This window comes from Chiloscyllium punctatum, chromosome 19, assembly GCF_047496795.1.
Source record: "Chiloscyllium punctatum isolate Juve2018m chromosome 19, sChiPun1.3, whole genome shotgun sequence".
Lineage (NCBI taxonomy): Eukaryota > Metazoa > Chordata > Chondrichthyes > Orectolobiformes > Hemiscylliidae > Chiloscyllium > Chiloscyllium punctatum.
In genome coordinates this window covers 69,001,628-69,017,777 of record NC_092757.1, presented here as the reverse complement: position 1 = coordinate 69,017,777, position 16,150 = coordinate 69,001,628, and the positions used below count along the sequence as shown (strand labels likewise).

The 16,150-nt window shown below is 35.5% G+C and overlaps 1 protein-coding gene across 2 annotated transcripts in view; it reads left to right on the top strand.

Moving 5' to 3' along the window:
* Nucleotides 1-16,150, top strand: part of usp32 (ubiquitin specific peptidase 32) — a 187,691-nt gene that overhangs the window by 136,779 nt on the left and 34,762 nt on the right. The window contains exons 11-17 of one of the 2 annotated variants that reach the window (XM_072589621.1): nt 1,470-1,531; nt 2,728-2,830; nt 5,538-5,619; nt 6,925-7,100; nt 9,109-9,249; nt 14,031-14,148; nt 15,987-16,141. In XM_072589621.1, the coding sequence (XP_072445722.1) occupies nt 1,470-1,531; nt 2,728-2,830; nt 5,538-5,619; nt 6,925-7,100; nt 9,109-9,249; nt 14,031-14,148; nt 15,987-16,141 (837 nt within the window). Of the gene's footprint in view, nt 1-1,469; nt 1,532-2,727; nt 2,831-5,537; nt 5,722-6,924; nt 7,101-9,108; nt 9,250-14,030; nt 14,149-15,986; nt 16,142-16,150 lie in introns of both variants that reach the window. The other variant, XM_072589620.1, reaches the window with a different exon arrangement.

Genomic DNA, 16,150 nt, shown 5'->3' with positions numbered 1-16,150 from the left:
GCTTGACCTGTACCTCATTCACGATCTTCAAAATTCATTCCTTTCACCACTGGCGCACAAAGGCAACAAATGCATGGGAGCTCCACCACCACTTGCAGATTCCTTTCCAAACCACACATCATATAAGCTTGGGACTGTACCATTGTTCCTTCACTGTCTCTGGATCAAAGGTTTGGAATTCCATTCTTCGCATTACTGTGATTTTACCTACACCCTGTAGCCTGCAGTGGTTCAAGAGGGCACAACACCACCACTTTCTGTTGGGGGATAACAATAAATGCTGGGTGAGCCAGCAGAGCACACATCCCATCAACAAATTATAAAAATGCAAAATACAGGTCGTTCTGCTATAACATGTGTTTCGTTAACGTGATTGACAAATTGGGGATACTGTTTCTAAAGCACAAACTTTTACAAGGTGTGTTGGTTGTAGCGCAATTATATCACCACTTCTTTAAGCACTGTTTCTGTAATGTGGAGTTGCACAAGAATGCAACCATCATGGTATAGAATAACTACTTGTATCTTGTTGCTTGAATTTAAAATTTTGATGGAAAAGAAATTGCAATTTCTTCCAAGTGAGAGATGTTTATTCAGTCAATGAGTTAATGAAGTCAGTAACGTGCATTATGTGAAGGACCATTTCTGCTTTAGTGCACATCGTTAAAACCTCACCCCGGCTTGTCAGAATTTTTTTTTGAGATTTGCTAACGAGGTGCTCGGTATTCAGATTAGCCAGAGTAACATTTTACTAAATTGAGTCACTGCTTACTGTTCCTTCTAAAATTTTCTTACAATGTTTGACCAGTGATTTTGCTTTTCAAGAAAAATCTGGATTTTTGGGATGCATAAAATTTGCACCGATAAAAGCACACTGCTGAAACTTCACCCTGATGAGGCCTGCAGTGCAGAGATCTTTAGATCCAAACATACACCTGCATCATGCTTTTGCATATGTGTTTGACCAACTTGGAGATAAATGTGAAAGATTAGCTTGAAGTCATTTTCTCTTAAGGAAAACTGATATTATAATTTATGATATTCCTGTTGTATTAATTGAGGTTCAGAATCACTGTTTTAAAACGTCTGCTTTGCCAAATTGACCGATATGGTGTTGTGGAATGTATTTGGGTGAATGGTTCAAATTATCATTCAGTTTAGGAATAGATGTTAACTTGTTCAAGAACATGGAGACAAGAAATTAGTATGTGAGAACTTTTTTCATGCAACTATGCAAATACTAAACTAAAACAGCGCAAGTATTTATATTTAAAAAGTTGGGTTATAAAGTCACATGTTACATGGCAGCAATTAAGTAGTTATAAAGCTATTCAGCAATTTGGCATGTGGGATTTGTCTATCCTGCAAAAGTTTTGTTTAAGTGATTCTTCAAAGGAGAGGACAATATCTCTTACTGAAAAGTCGGAGAGTGTGTGTCACAGTGGTAATTATCATCTTTCTTTCTGCAGATATGCCACATAGTTCTTGGTTTAAGACCAGCTACACCAGAAGAAGAAGGGCAAATTATCAGGTCCGTAACTTGCAAATGACCATAAAGCTATAATTATTTTGCTGCTTCTAGTCTTTTATGAATGGAATGCTGTGCCTGAAATAGTGTTTATATTATTTGGCAAATTAAGTAAGCCTCATATTTAATTGGAATTCTGCATTTGATGCAAGTTATTTTTCATGAACAAAAATTGAGATATGAATCTTCATGACTACTATTTCCCCTCTCTAGAAATTGACAGATTAAGTAGAAATAATAGATTCGATAATGTGTATTTTTTGCTTTCATTATTTTAAATACCTAAGTGTATCACCTCCAAATATGAGATATTCGAAAGTAAATATATCCAAGTTCTTGAGCTTACCTGAGTATCAATGGTTCCTTAAGCTGCTAAATGTTTCCATTGTGCTCCCCTGCATCTTTTCCAAGACCACTCTAAAGTGTCATGCAAAATATCCAAAATTGAATCCAGTACGCCAGATGCAGTCTACCTAGTGATCTGTATTATGACAGAATATTGTTCTTTGGTTCATATGTTTTTATTAATGCAATCCAGTTTCACTTCATTTTATGATTGATCATAAACCCAAGTAATATTTACAGAGTATCACTTTTTTTTTCACGTTGTCAACAACAGTATTAATTGTCCCCTGTACATTATCTGTGGGACCAATAAAAATGCACAATGCTATGTTTATCTCAGCTAAATGTTGTCAGTCATCATATGGTCCAATCTCTTTGCATTTAATTGCAAAATCAGAGGTAATACAATACCAAGTTGTAGCCCAACAGGTTTATTTGAAATCACATACTTTCAGGGCACTACTCCTTCCTCAGGTGACTTCTGACTTTCTCCATCCCTGTCCAACACTGGCACCTCCACATCATGGCTACCATTTAACTGCACATCTTGACTGTTCTGATGATTAATTAGGACATTTGTGGTACAGGACTTGTCCCCAAAAGCTACCATTAGTTATGTGTATCCAGGCTGATCCATATTTGCTATCTACAACATTTTGTTGTTGAAGTTAGCACATCAATTAATATCCATTGTCTGAGTGTTGTGTGACATTATTTGCTAATGTCTAATACACCTTGTATAATATCGTGGTGGAGGCCTTAGATAGCATGCTATGTAACTTTGTGCTAATAAATTTTGGGAATCCCTGTGTTTAATTGTACAATCACTAATTTTATATGTATCTTGTATCTAGTGGATGGTTGGAAAGAGAAAGTAGACATGGTCTACAACCTGGACATAACTGGTTTCTGATTTCAGTACAATGGTGGCATCAGTGGAAGGAGTATGTTAAATATGTGAGTAATTACAACACTGTGTTTATCCTTTTAAAAGTAAAACGAGAAAACATTACATATAATGTTGTGCTTTGTTAGGTGCAAAATTATTTTTCGAATAAAGCAAGCAAGTTGGTCATTTCATTTGAATGCAAAAGATTAAAAACAGTTTATTTAGCTTTTATTGATGTAAGGAATTCTGTTTACCTGCTTTCAACAACAGCATTTGAGGCATTGTTCTTTAAAAGTTAGACCTGTAAATAAACATCACAACTGATCTCATACCCTAGACTAATTTAACATCATTAATCGAACATTATGCCAATTAGGTAAATATAAATTACTTGAAACAAGTTAATAATTAGCTTGGGAATAAGGAGGGGATGCAAGTTTTCACTGAACCAAAACATTTTTGGGATGAATGTTTCATTAAACTCCCAACCTCGCCACAGACCACTGTTTTGTTTAAATATGTTAAATACTTGTAAGCTGTAAGTCAATCATTTACACAAAAAAAAGATTTTCTTCGCTTATTGTATGTAGTCTGTTCATAACTTTTTTGTATATATTCACTGCAACTTGCATAAAATAACTCAACTAGGAATACTGTAACAAACTGACTAAGATATCAACTACTTAAGAGATTCATAAGATAAGAAGCCTTAATATCTTTCAAACATTGCCATCTTTCAATTATTATACTTAATTAATGAGTTCAGAAGTTAATATTCAACCAGCAAGTTGTAGACGTGAAATTCAGATTGAACTATTCTCTGTACTGCTCTTGTCAAATAACCAAGGGAATGAAACATGATATAGACACGATATAAGCACATTGTATTATGTATTCCAATTTTCAATTTATTTCTCAAAAAATCAACATCTTGAGAAGATGAAAATTTTGAAGCTGTGATTAAGTACTTTGCTGTCTTCTGTCTCCAAACTTTCTGCCTTTTGAAATTGGTTTCTTAAACATCTAAACAAAACTGCATTTTGCCTTAATACAAAGGGAGAATTCCTTAAATGAAAACAACAAATGCTGGAGGTCACTGTGGATCAGAAAGCACCCATGGAAAGAGAACAAGCTAACATTTTGAGTCTAGATGATTCTTCCTCAGAGCTCTGAACAGTCATCTTGATTCAACATTAACTCTTTCTCCATGGGTGCTGTCTGACCCACTGTGATCTCCACTATTTGTTGTTTTCGGTACAGGTTCCAGCTTTTGGCAGTAATTTGCTCCTACACTGAGTTCCTTAAATTGTTATTCACTGATAAACATCAGGAATATAAAATGCACTGCAAAGACTTATTCTAGGATTGCAGATGATCATGCATCAACATCAAATGAAGGAAAGATATTAGGTAATTAGAATATAATGAGCGTATATTTTATTCCACACTGAAATATTTTAGAGTATCAAAAAAGTGTATTAGTTTTAAGTGTTTTGATATATTTGACAATTCGGGTTCTTCCTTCACATTGATTCATGTTTGCAGCTAAACGACAAGCTTCTGTTAGCAGATCTACATAACCTATCAACTAAAACTTGCAACACTCGCACAATGTAAATGACATTGTATGTCAAGAGAAGAATAATTAGCATTTTACCGCTATGTTTTGTGTCCGAGACTACTTGAAGTAATTTGCTCCTACACTGAGTTTTTCTTCCCTTTAAAAGATGATCAATATCAAGCTGTAGATCATGATGCTCAAGCTATATTAAAAACAATACGAGAGAGAGAGAATTATTCATAAGTATGCAGGAGGAAAGAACTTCTGGTATAATACTTAGCCTATTCAATTTTTTTTTAGTCTTTATGATCTTTTGACAGAGTCTCTGGTGAAATATTGTTTAACGTTATGGAGTCTGTCTTTGTAGCTTCAGTGTAGAAAAATAGTAATCAAAGCAGCCAAGTCATGTTTGTAACACTCAGCTTTGAGCTTTCCAAAAACAGGTTTTCAACTTCAAAATTAAGATGTACAAAATACTGTCAGGTGTATTAATGAAGGATTTGGTACAATGAAGATAGGAATTTGGATTTTAGAGTTGTATCCTTAATAGTTGAGCTATTTTAGACAAAGTTTTGCCCTCTCTCACTCCCCTTTACCAAATAGCAAAAATAAGATAATTTCTGATGCTGTTAAGGACATAGGCAGTTGAACCATGGATGCTGCCTGACCCATTATGATCTCCATTTATGTTTTCTGTTGAATCACAAGAGAGTTGGCTACACTAATGTACTTATGTCTGGCATCCCTCTGAGTTTTAGATTTAGCTTGATATTTACAAATGCTGCGCATGACTTGATTCTACCACAGTTATAGTCTACTGTTCTTTTCAAACTATAGTCAGTGAGGCAATTTGAAAAAAGAGTGATACATTTTGGAATTTTTGCAAACCATGTAAAAAAATGTCAATTAGTCCTGCAGATGTTTACAATATAGTTTGAATTTGATTATCAAAGTAATCAACTAAAAATAAAATTCAAACTACAAGACCAAAATTCATCCTTGTAGGTCAGTAGGACCAAAACTTGATAATGAGCCCAAAATCCCCTCTAGGAGGTTAGAATTCATGATATCTGTCAAGAACAGTTTTAATTTAAATCTCAAATTATTAGTAAGGATCTTTGGCTAGTTTCAATCACCATTTTTGTTGATGGAAGTGGCTATGGCCATGAATGTTACCTTTCAGTTCTCAAGCTTTTGATTTGCTTTTATTGCAGGAAGCAAAGCCAGTCATAATTGAGCCCTCTTCAATAACGAATTTAATGAAAAATCAGACCTCATTGAATGCTGCGGATCAAGGTGAAGATAAGCCTGAAGTGCAGAATTCCTTCAGTTCTGCAGATGAAAAATGTTTTGATAATATATCAATTGCATCTGAAGCATCTGAGAGCACTGGCACTGGTAAAAATGTTTTTGCTTTTCAGTTTGTGCAATACAGTTCTTTTGAAGCCTGATAATTCAACTTACTGCATACACTGGAAATGGATTTTTTTTAAAAATCAGAAATTAATTTGGGATACAAAGTTTATTAAATAAATTGATTGTACTGAAAACTGTCAAAAGAGCAACTCTATTAGTGTCTGATCCAAATTATATATTTATTCTTGGCATTTCTCAACACTTCTGGTCAGATTCCTGTTATCAAGTAAATGATGATTACGTTTAAAATAGCACTTTTACCCTCAGGAATCTATGTATTTGCATAATACTGAAAAACTGTTGGTGCTGATCAATTAGTTTGAATTCATTGAGTTATGATAACTTAGGCTGGTCTAGCTGAAGATTTAAGGACCACCATTTAACAGTAATAAAATGGGCACTTTCTTTTGCATTAAAAAAGGAAGCGATATTGTTGCAAAATAATTTCAGATGCGGCATACTTAAATTAACCATAACATTTTGGAAAAAGTAAAGGTGTTTGAAACTACATACAAATGAGTATGTTAACATTTAATGTTTCAGTATGTTATAATCACTGGTGTTCTTATTCATCTCTTCTCAGCTCAGCCTACCAGTATTGTAGCAAAAGTCCCAAGAAATAAAATGCACTGGGAAACAAATAATATGGTCATTTGTGGATGTAGGAATATATGAATCAATCACATTCATTAGCTTCATTACAAATCCAGAGTGCAGCATAGTCTGGATGAAAATATGATTTGTTTTCTGTTTCCGTTCAAGTACAGAATGTATGTTTGCTTACCATAATGCCTTGCTTACATGAAAGGATATATCTGAAGCTTTTTTTGGATTGTTGTCATACCTTTTACCTTTACTTTAATTTATTTATCATTGAATCCACTCTCATTAGAAAGTTTTCTATGTCAACATTCTCACATTCACAACACAAAAAAAAAATTAAGTGCAAAAACATTTAAAGCGACCTTCATTGGGTGGAATAAAATGCTGAGCCATTGATCAATCTTTTACAAATGCAGACCTCCGACAGGCAACATAAGATGGCTTTACTGTTCATCAAGGAGTTAATGTGACCACTTTCAAATTTCAAGAAGCTGCATTCATATTATATTAGATTATAATGTACAAAGTAAAAGTTTTTTTATTTGAAAGCAAGTAAAAATTATGGTTTTTTTTTAATTTCAGGTTTATACCAGTCTAGTCCAGCTGGTACTGATATGTGCTTTGCTAGACAGAACAACAGTTTGGACAATAATGGTCAGTGTTTCCTCAGTGCCAATGGGAACATTTTGGCACAACTTGGTCCACAGAAACCAGGAGCTATTGATAACCAATCACTTGTAATGCAAGGGTCTGTAAAGGTATTTATACAGTCTCTCCAAAAATAAAACATTAAATTTACTGTGATGTCCTCTTTTAAGGTTTCTGTCTATTAACTTTTTTGTCACTTATGCCAAACAAGTTGATTGTCAGACCAAGTATTCAGACAATGCACAGATTCATGATTCTTGGGAATTGAATTTCTAAATACGATGAAATTGTGCAAGATGTTCTGAGTTCTTGTATTTTTAACAACTCATGACATGCCTAATTGTGAATATTAGCAAGATAAACTTAACATGTCATATTTATATGACATTTAAATAAGTGAAGGCATAACGTACATATAAATTCTTATAGTGAATAACAAACATGATTCTGATTTGGCATTTTGCTTGACTCGAGCTGTTCTTTCCAATCAATTTAAATGTTTGCATTTACCAGAGAAAGCTGCAAAGGAAATTGGTTTCCTCGTGGAATGAGAGGAAAGCTGATAGTTGGAATTAATTATCAGTAAATACGTAGTATATTATCATTTTAAAACATGATATATTTCATTGATGTTCTGGATAGCACAGAGTCTGGTGATGTGTAACAGCAACAGAACTTGAGATTCACACTTGTAGCACTTTAAAAGCTGTAACTGTGATTGGATAATAAGTGTGATCTACCTGAAGACTTAGTAGTTGAAGCAGAGTCCATGTTGCATTTTAGATGGGCAGACTAACTTTCAGATGTACTCCCAATATGCATTCTGAAACCATCTATGACCTCAATTTTACCCATGCATCACCAAGACATTTATATACTGTATATTTTGCCTTTTGCTACAAAATTAAAATTTTTATCGAAAACAAAATTGCCAAAATTATTTCCCTTGGATGGATTGAAACAGCAGCAAACTTGAAACTGCAGTCTTATTTGACTGTGATTTTTTTTTGTTTGAAAATGATGGATATAAATTATAATGTCTTCCAGCATTTTTAGCTCAGCAATTTAAATTAATCTTATTCTAGAGTTTTATGAGACTCTGTTGACTACACCATTAGCCCTGCCTAAACCCATTCCTGATGATGGGCTTATGTCCGAAACGTCGACTCTCCTGCTGCCAGGCCTACTGTGCTTTTCCAGTGCCACACTTTCCGACCCTGCCCATGATTAGTTCCATTCTCACCCATTCAGTTGTAATCAGGAAACCATCCCTGGCTTCCATTCCTGGACCTTCACTGCTATCTTAAGAAAATTCTAAGAATTTATCATTCACCATCTCTTATTTCTTATCTTAATGCTCTCCTTTGCTTATACTATCTGAAACAAGCATCTGATTCCACATTATGTTGATGACACCAAGTTTATCTAACAACCACCTCTCTTGCCTTCCTCCATTGCCTTTGATAAGTCTAAGAGTTGTGGCCAGTAGCTAGCACTGGTTAAGCAGAACCTTTCACCAGTGAAATATTGGGAAGACTCAAAGCCTCTGCCACAAATTACATTGCTTAGCCATTTATAAGTTCTTTCTCTCCAGCCAATAAAAGGCTGAACTAACCAGTTTGCAACTATACAAATATGTCCCTGAGCTGAACTTTTTATACCTATATTTATCTGTCACTGAGACCACATTCAACTACCAGAAAATATCAATGCCTTTTCCATTGTGCCTACACCCAGATTGCTTGTATCAATATTAAACAAAAAAAGGATCCAACAGAGAACACTGGGGTACCAGTTTAACTACATTCAGCCAATTCAAAAAGTATGCCAGTTTTTTGGTTTGCTTTCTAGCCTCTGACTATCCCTTATCTTTGAAGGTAGTGCAGTATTTTCCTGAAGGTTTTCATAATCTTTCACTGTGTCATACTGTTTTAATTTGGTGCTATCAGCAGATTTGATACTGTCACCAAGCTGCTAGCTCAAGATAATTTGCATGAACACCTGTGATGAGCCACAGATCCTTTCTTTAAACTTATTCTATCATTGTTATCTAGGAAAATGTCTATAGTTGTCATGAATTTGTATATTTCCCTAAAGAGCATTGTTTTTCTTGTAAAGGTTCCTACATTAACTTTAGAAGGTGGACGTCTGAAACAGAATCCTACTTTAGTTTGTGGCAAGGACTATGAGATTGTCCCAGAACCCGTCTGGAGGGCACTGTATCATTGGTATGGTGCAAACCTGGCTTTGCCACGGCCTGTAAGTTATCTTTATCCTTGCATTTATTTTTAGTTTATTACATTTTTACATTAGTCTCAAAGGAATGAAACCAGATTGACCACCTGGCATTGACTAAGGCAACGGAAGTGACAAGGGCAAGATCAGCCCTGTAGATCCTGCAAGTCCTCTGTAACAACAACTGGGGAGTTTCCCAAAAATAGATGCAGTCCTAGCTAAACGGTTCCACTAAAGCTACAACTCTGGCATCTAATCAACAATATAGAAAGTTTGCTCAGGTATGTCCAACCACATAAAGCATGTCCAATGTGATCAATTACCACTCATCAGTCTACTCACAATCATCGGTAAATAGTGGAAGGTGTCATCCAAAATTCTATCTATCTGCATTTGCTTGGCAATAATCCGCTGACTAATGCTCAGTATGGGTTTTGCCAGGATCACTCAGCTCCTAATCTTATTATAATCTTGGTTTAAACATGGACAAAAAAGCTGAATTCCAGAAGTGAGGTGAAAGTGACATCCTTTTAATTCAAAGCCACATTTGATAGTCTGGCATTAAGGAGCCCTAGCAAAATTGGAGTCAATAGAAATCGGGGTGAACTCTAAACTAGTGTCATGCCAAGCACAAAAGATCATTGTTGTAGAAGCCAACAGCTGGACATCTCTGCAGGAGTGCCTCGGTTGTGTCCTAGGCTCAAACACTTTCAGCTTCTTCATCAATGACCGTCCCAATATAATGAGATCACAACTGGCGGTGTTTGCTGATAATTTCCACAATGTTTAGCACCCTTCATAACTCCTTGGATACTAAAAATCCCTTGTCTAAATGCAACAAGACCTTGACAATATCGAACTTTGAGCTGACAAGTGACCATCTACAGCAACAGGAAGTCTAACGCTCATACCTTGACGTGTAACAATAATATCATTGATGAATCCCCAGTCAATATCCCAGGGATTTCTGTAGACGTGAACTTGAAATGGGTTAGGCAAATAAGATCTGTATGCCAGGCTATGAGGTTACAGATTGTGCTGCAGTTGATGACTGACAGTGTCTCATAGATGACTAGGTCTTAGATCTGTCTGAAATCTGTCCCATTTAACATATTTGTCATGCCACACAACATGATAGAAGGTATCCTCAATGTGAAGACTGGACTTCTTTTCCACTAGCTTTCTGCAGTGTTTCTCCATTTAAATAATATTCAACTCCTCTGTCTTTCTGCTAAAGTGCAAAACCTCAAATTTCTCCACGTTATATTCCATCTGCCAATTTTTGCCCCCTTAAACTCTCTCGTCTCCTTTTGCAGACTCTTTGTGTTATCCTCATCACTTGGCTTTCCACATATTTTCATCATTCACAAACTTGGCTATAGTATATGTACTTTCCTCAATCAAGTCATAAATATACATCGTAAATAATGGTGGCCCACCACTGATCCCATCATACTACTAGTTTTTTGGATTTGATTTGACTTGTTTATTGTCTCTCTCATTTTGTTATGAAATGTAATAAAACTGTTGTACAGTGGCGCCATCTTCTAACCCAGAAAAATAAACCAAGATATAGAATACAAAGGTACAAAAATGAAGAAATAAAGAAAAAGTGTTCAGCGTTACAGTTCTCCTTATTAAGTAACAGATTGCCTTTCTGAAAATGCACCCTAAGTTTGACACCCTATTTTTTGATAGTTAGCCAATCCTCAATCCAACCTAACACACTATTTCCAACAGTATGGGGTCTTAAGTAGTCCCTAATGTGTACCATCTTCTGAATGCCTTCTGAAAATCCAAATATATTTCATCCACAGCTTCTCTTTTATATATCCTGCTTGTTACCTCCTCAAAGAATTCCAGTAAACTTGTTGGACATGATTTCCCCTTCATGAAGCTATGCTGACTCTGATCATATTATGCATTTCTAAATGCTCTACTATTACATTCTTTATAATAGACTTCAAAATTTTCCCAATAACAAACATTAAGCTGACTGGCCCGTAGTTGCCTATTTTTTGTCTGCTTCCCTGGTCATTCTGCTACTCAGAATCATATTTTAGAATGTGGACTGTGCTTGATGAGTCTGTGTGACACATCTCCCAGTTCAAGCACAATACTCCAGATGTTAATGAGGATTATACAGGTTTGACCTGAACTTTATTTGCTGTTATTCTTTCTGGTGCATAGGTCAATGCTGAGTGGTCTGTCTGGCTTCTTCCTTTGCTTAGACTTACTATGAACAATTAAAATAAATATTTATTCGTGCATTGTTTTGAATTAAACTGTTTTGATGGTTTCTTGGGATGCATGGAAATATTGGCACAGTGGCCGAGTGGTTAGCACTGCTGCCTCACAGCGCTAAGAATCCGGGTTTGATTCCAGCTTCAGGCGATTGTCTGTTTGGATTTTGCACATTCGCCCAGTGTCTGTGTGGGTTTTCTCTGAGTGCTCTGGTTTCCTCCCACAGTCCAAAGAGATGCAGGTCAGGTGAATTGGCCCTGCTAAATTGTTCATAGTGTTATGTGCATTAGTCAGAGGGAAATTGGTCTGGATGGGTTACTCTTTAGAGGGTCAGTGTAGGCTTGTTGGGCCGAAGGGCCTGATTCCACACTGTAGGGAATCTAATCATTGTAATTATTTAACATCAATGTAACAACAAGTGAGTTTTTTTTATATTTACTTTTGGAATGTGAGTAGTTTTTATGAAAGATCATATTGATCTTTCCTCATGTTAAATACCCTACTACCAACACCCTTGGGATTACCATTAACCAGAAACTGAATTGGACCATTCATATAAATAATGTGTGGCTGAGAATTCTGTGGTAACTCGCTCCCTGTCTCCCCAATCCATCCACAATCCTGAAATCAGAATGGATTTGTAATGGAATACTCTCCATTTGCCTGGATGAATGCAGCAATAACACTTCTAGCTTGACACCATGCAGGACAAAGCAACTCACTTGATTGACATGCCAATTGTTGAACACCACCTTCATTCACTTCCTCCATAGCAATGCACAATGGGAGCAGTGTGCACTGCAATAATCACCAACTCTTGAGACAATACATTCCAAACCTATGATCTCTACCATCTAGCTGGACAACGGCAATAAATACATTGGACCTGTAAATTTGTCTCCAAGCCACACACCACGCTGACTGTGAACAGTGGCCCAGATATTTCGATGATCAAATCATCAATGCAACAGTGCAGGCTGGAATTGTGTTGGAACCGTGTAAATCCAGATAGGGCTGATTCTAAAGTAAATGCCTGAGAAATGAAAAGTCTGTTGGCACATCTTCTCTGATAAACATTCAATAAAACCCCTCAAGGTCATAGATAGTCATGAGAATTTTTGGATTAAATATGAATATGAAACACCACCTGCCGCAAAGCTGAGTGTGGTTCACATGTTGATGCTGTTCCCCTACTAGTTACAAGGATTCTTGGACTTTCTGAAAACAGGAGGCTCTTGGACAGGAATTTCCAGAGTAAATGTCCTCTACGTGTATCTAATCAGAATTTCTTGGCAAATATCACAGTTCCTTATTATAAGCACAAAGAACTGTGGATCCTGGAAATCTGCAACAAAAACAGTGTGGAGAAACACAACAGATCTGGCAGCATCTGTGGAGAGAAATTGATTAATGTTTCAAGTCCAATGACACTTTGTCAGAATTACTGTGTTTCTCCAGCACTCCAGTTTTTCCTTTATTTGACTATTCCTTCATTGGGTCAAAATTCGGGAAATCCTTCCATTACAGCCCTGCTGATGCACGTGCATCATAATACAACAGTTCAAGAAAGCAGCAAACCACAACCTTCTCCAGGGCAATAAACGCTCACCAAAAATCAGCAGCACCTACATCCTGTAAATAAATAAAGGCGAATAATTCATGACTCTTGTGAAACTAATTCTCACATAGGACATGAACAAATTAGTGTGTCTTCACAACAAGTTAGCAAATTTTATTATGTTTAAATCTCATTTTACAACAGAGGGATTTAAACATACATGAATAGGTAGTCAAATATCATAACTACCATGTTACTGTTCTGTATTTTCCATGCATAAGTTATTTGGGAGTGTCATGTACCAATGAACTGTAAAGACCACTGAGTTGTGAAAAAACATGTTCAGACATTTAAGCTACCCTGAAGTGTGCACAAAGCAAACTGTAGTACAGTGTTGTACCGAAACTGCAAAATCCTCATGCTGTTTAATGATTTAGCCAGTCAGGGAATACTAATCCCCTTTTATTGAAAGCCTGTACTTGTGTTTTCCCTGAGGGAAAAAATAGATAGCAAATTAGTTTCTATTTGGTTACTGAAGTTAATCAAATTAGCATATTGCACATATTATGATGTTTACTATTATTCATTCAATTAACTAAAGGTTTGGAAAATATATAAGCATTAAATGAATACTGATTAGTTTAATGTTAGAAATGTTGTAATTTCATGATTGGTAATTGCCTACTTAATGATTTCATAATTGGCCCTTGTCAGAGTCTAAAACTGCTCAGAAATTTCAAGTTTTTATCAGTGCAAGAATATTTGTGGTGTGTTTGAATCATATTTTTGCAAAAATCTGAAATATTTAATATTGCTGTTCTGTCTTTTTGTGAAGTAGACCGTTATTCCAACTTACTGTCTCAGCCATACTGCATCCAAAATCTTGGTATTTATGTGACAAGTACAGAAATTTAAGAGATTCTTTATCACTTGAAAGAATTTGCTGAAACCATGTGGTCAGAACTGGAACTATTAATATTTTTTTCTCTACCATCTTAATTAGGTCATTAGAAATACAGCAAGTGAAGAAGCAGAACTGGAATTGTTTCCTCGTTACCTACTTTTCTTGCGTCAACAAACAGCCACGCGTACACAACAGTCAAACATTTGGGTGAATATGGGTATGATGAGCCTAAGAACATTTTCTCAACATGCACCTGGGGGTAATGCAAGACTGCAGCAAGAATAGGGAGCTATTAGTTATCTGGTTAGCTGACTGCTAATTCCATTAGCATTACATTTTCAAACAAAGATTATAGTTTTGAATTGAGGCTTTCTCAAAATCCAAATGGCCTTGACCTACAACTGAAGACCATGTCTACACAAATTTCAATACTTGAAATCAATATCTACAAAACAATGACCATACCAAGATCATTCAGAAACAGAATGTTCACTGACCAACACTGTTTGTTTGGTGTAACCCATTTCCATCATTAACTGCTAAGTGGACAATTGAATCAGTAATAACAGTAATCAAAACTAATATTACTATACAGAAATCTGAGACATAACAGAATTCTGGCTGCATTTACAATGCTTAGGGTACTATTGAGTGGATTTGGTGCTGTGTGTGTTTCCCTGATAAAATGTTCAAGACCTCATGATGAACTTCCAAGATTTGCCCCACAATAATTTTTATGAATTTGAACTCTGGATTGAATTTAGTCCAATCTACTTCCTTGCTGTAATCTTACATCTGTACCTCTTAATTTGTGATTTAATCTATTTACTTATGGTCTGACTTTGACCAACTGTATCGCAAGTTGTAGCCTTTTAATTAGATTTTTAGCTTTTACTGTGCTCTTTTCAATGTATTGGTTTACAGTCATGTTAAACTTGACATTGAGCTATTCTTTGCCGCATGAGTTGTAATTTTTAAATTTGGTTTCATTTATAAATTTTCTTCCCCACTACCCAAGATCATCATTAGTTCTGTGAAAATTCTACCTTTGTAACTGACTCTCTAAAGTTTCAGGTGTTTTGCAGTTCCTCCCCAACATCTCGAAGAGTTTTGTCTTTCAGTAGCCTGATGATGTGACTGAGATTTGGACCTTTTTGTATATTTTCAGTGTAACCTGCTTAATTTATTATGTAGCACATTAGGATATCACTCTTTTAACTATTATTCCATTGGTTGAGTAGATTTCAGATCAGACAAGGACACGAAATGGCAACTGCAGTATTAACAGACATGATGTTTCTGTTATCAAATATGAAATTTAACCTTGATGTGTTTAACTGTCTTCAAATATAATAGTTAATTTAAAAGTATAGTAATAAGATGCTATGCTTAAATTGGTTTTACCATAAAATCTTCCTTGCCATGTAGAAAATTTCTTGTAATACAATTTGGTTTTATTATTTCATTTTTATTAGCAATTAAATTGATTTACAAAGCGGTCTGAATCCTGTAACAGTTGAATCATCTGCTTTCTGATTAGTCAAAATTGCTATGTTAAATCATCATTATAGTTGGTTTCTTTGGGGGAAAGGCCAGTGTAATGGGCATTTAATTATGCATATATGTATTAGATGGTTTTATATTTTTAATGACTTGGAAATAAGTGATCATAATGATTAATGGACTGCAACAAATGTATGTAGCCTATTTGATATTATCTTGATAACTGAGTCACATACTAATTGATACAAAATACATTGGCTAGCCTCATTGCTGCAATTCTTTTGAGACAAACTGTTATTGGCTGTACTTGAAACTAGTTTTATCTATTTAAGTCTGTTTAGTTGATGAAGCTTATGATATCAATGATCATGAAGCTAGACTGAACTTTTCTAACTTAATTTGTTAGCAGGCGAATGTATGTTTGCAGAGTGCTATTTTCAATGCTTATCAAGAATTGGATGCCCAACCTCAATCGGAGTAACATTAATGAGTTTAATAATTTTGTATTGTGGCTAGTATGTTTTCATCTTAATATATTTATTGTGAATTTAGGAAATGTACCTTCACCATCTTCTCCAATGAAACGAGTGTTAGCTTACACTGGCTGCTTCAGCCGTATGCAAACAATAAAAGATATACATGAATACTTATCCCAGCGGCTTCGAATAAAGGAGGAAGACATGCGACTGTGGCTATACAACAGTGAGGTAAAATAG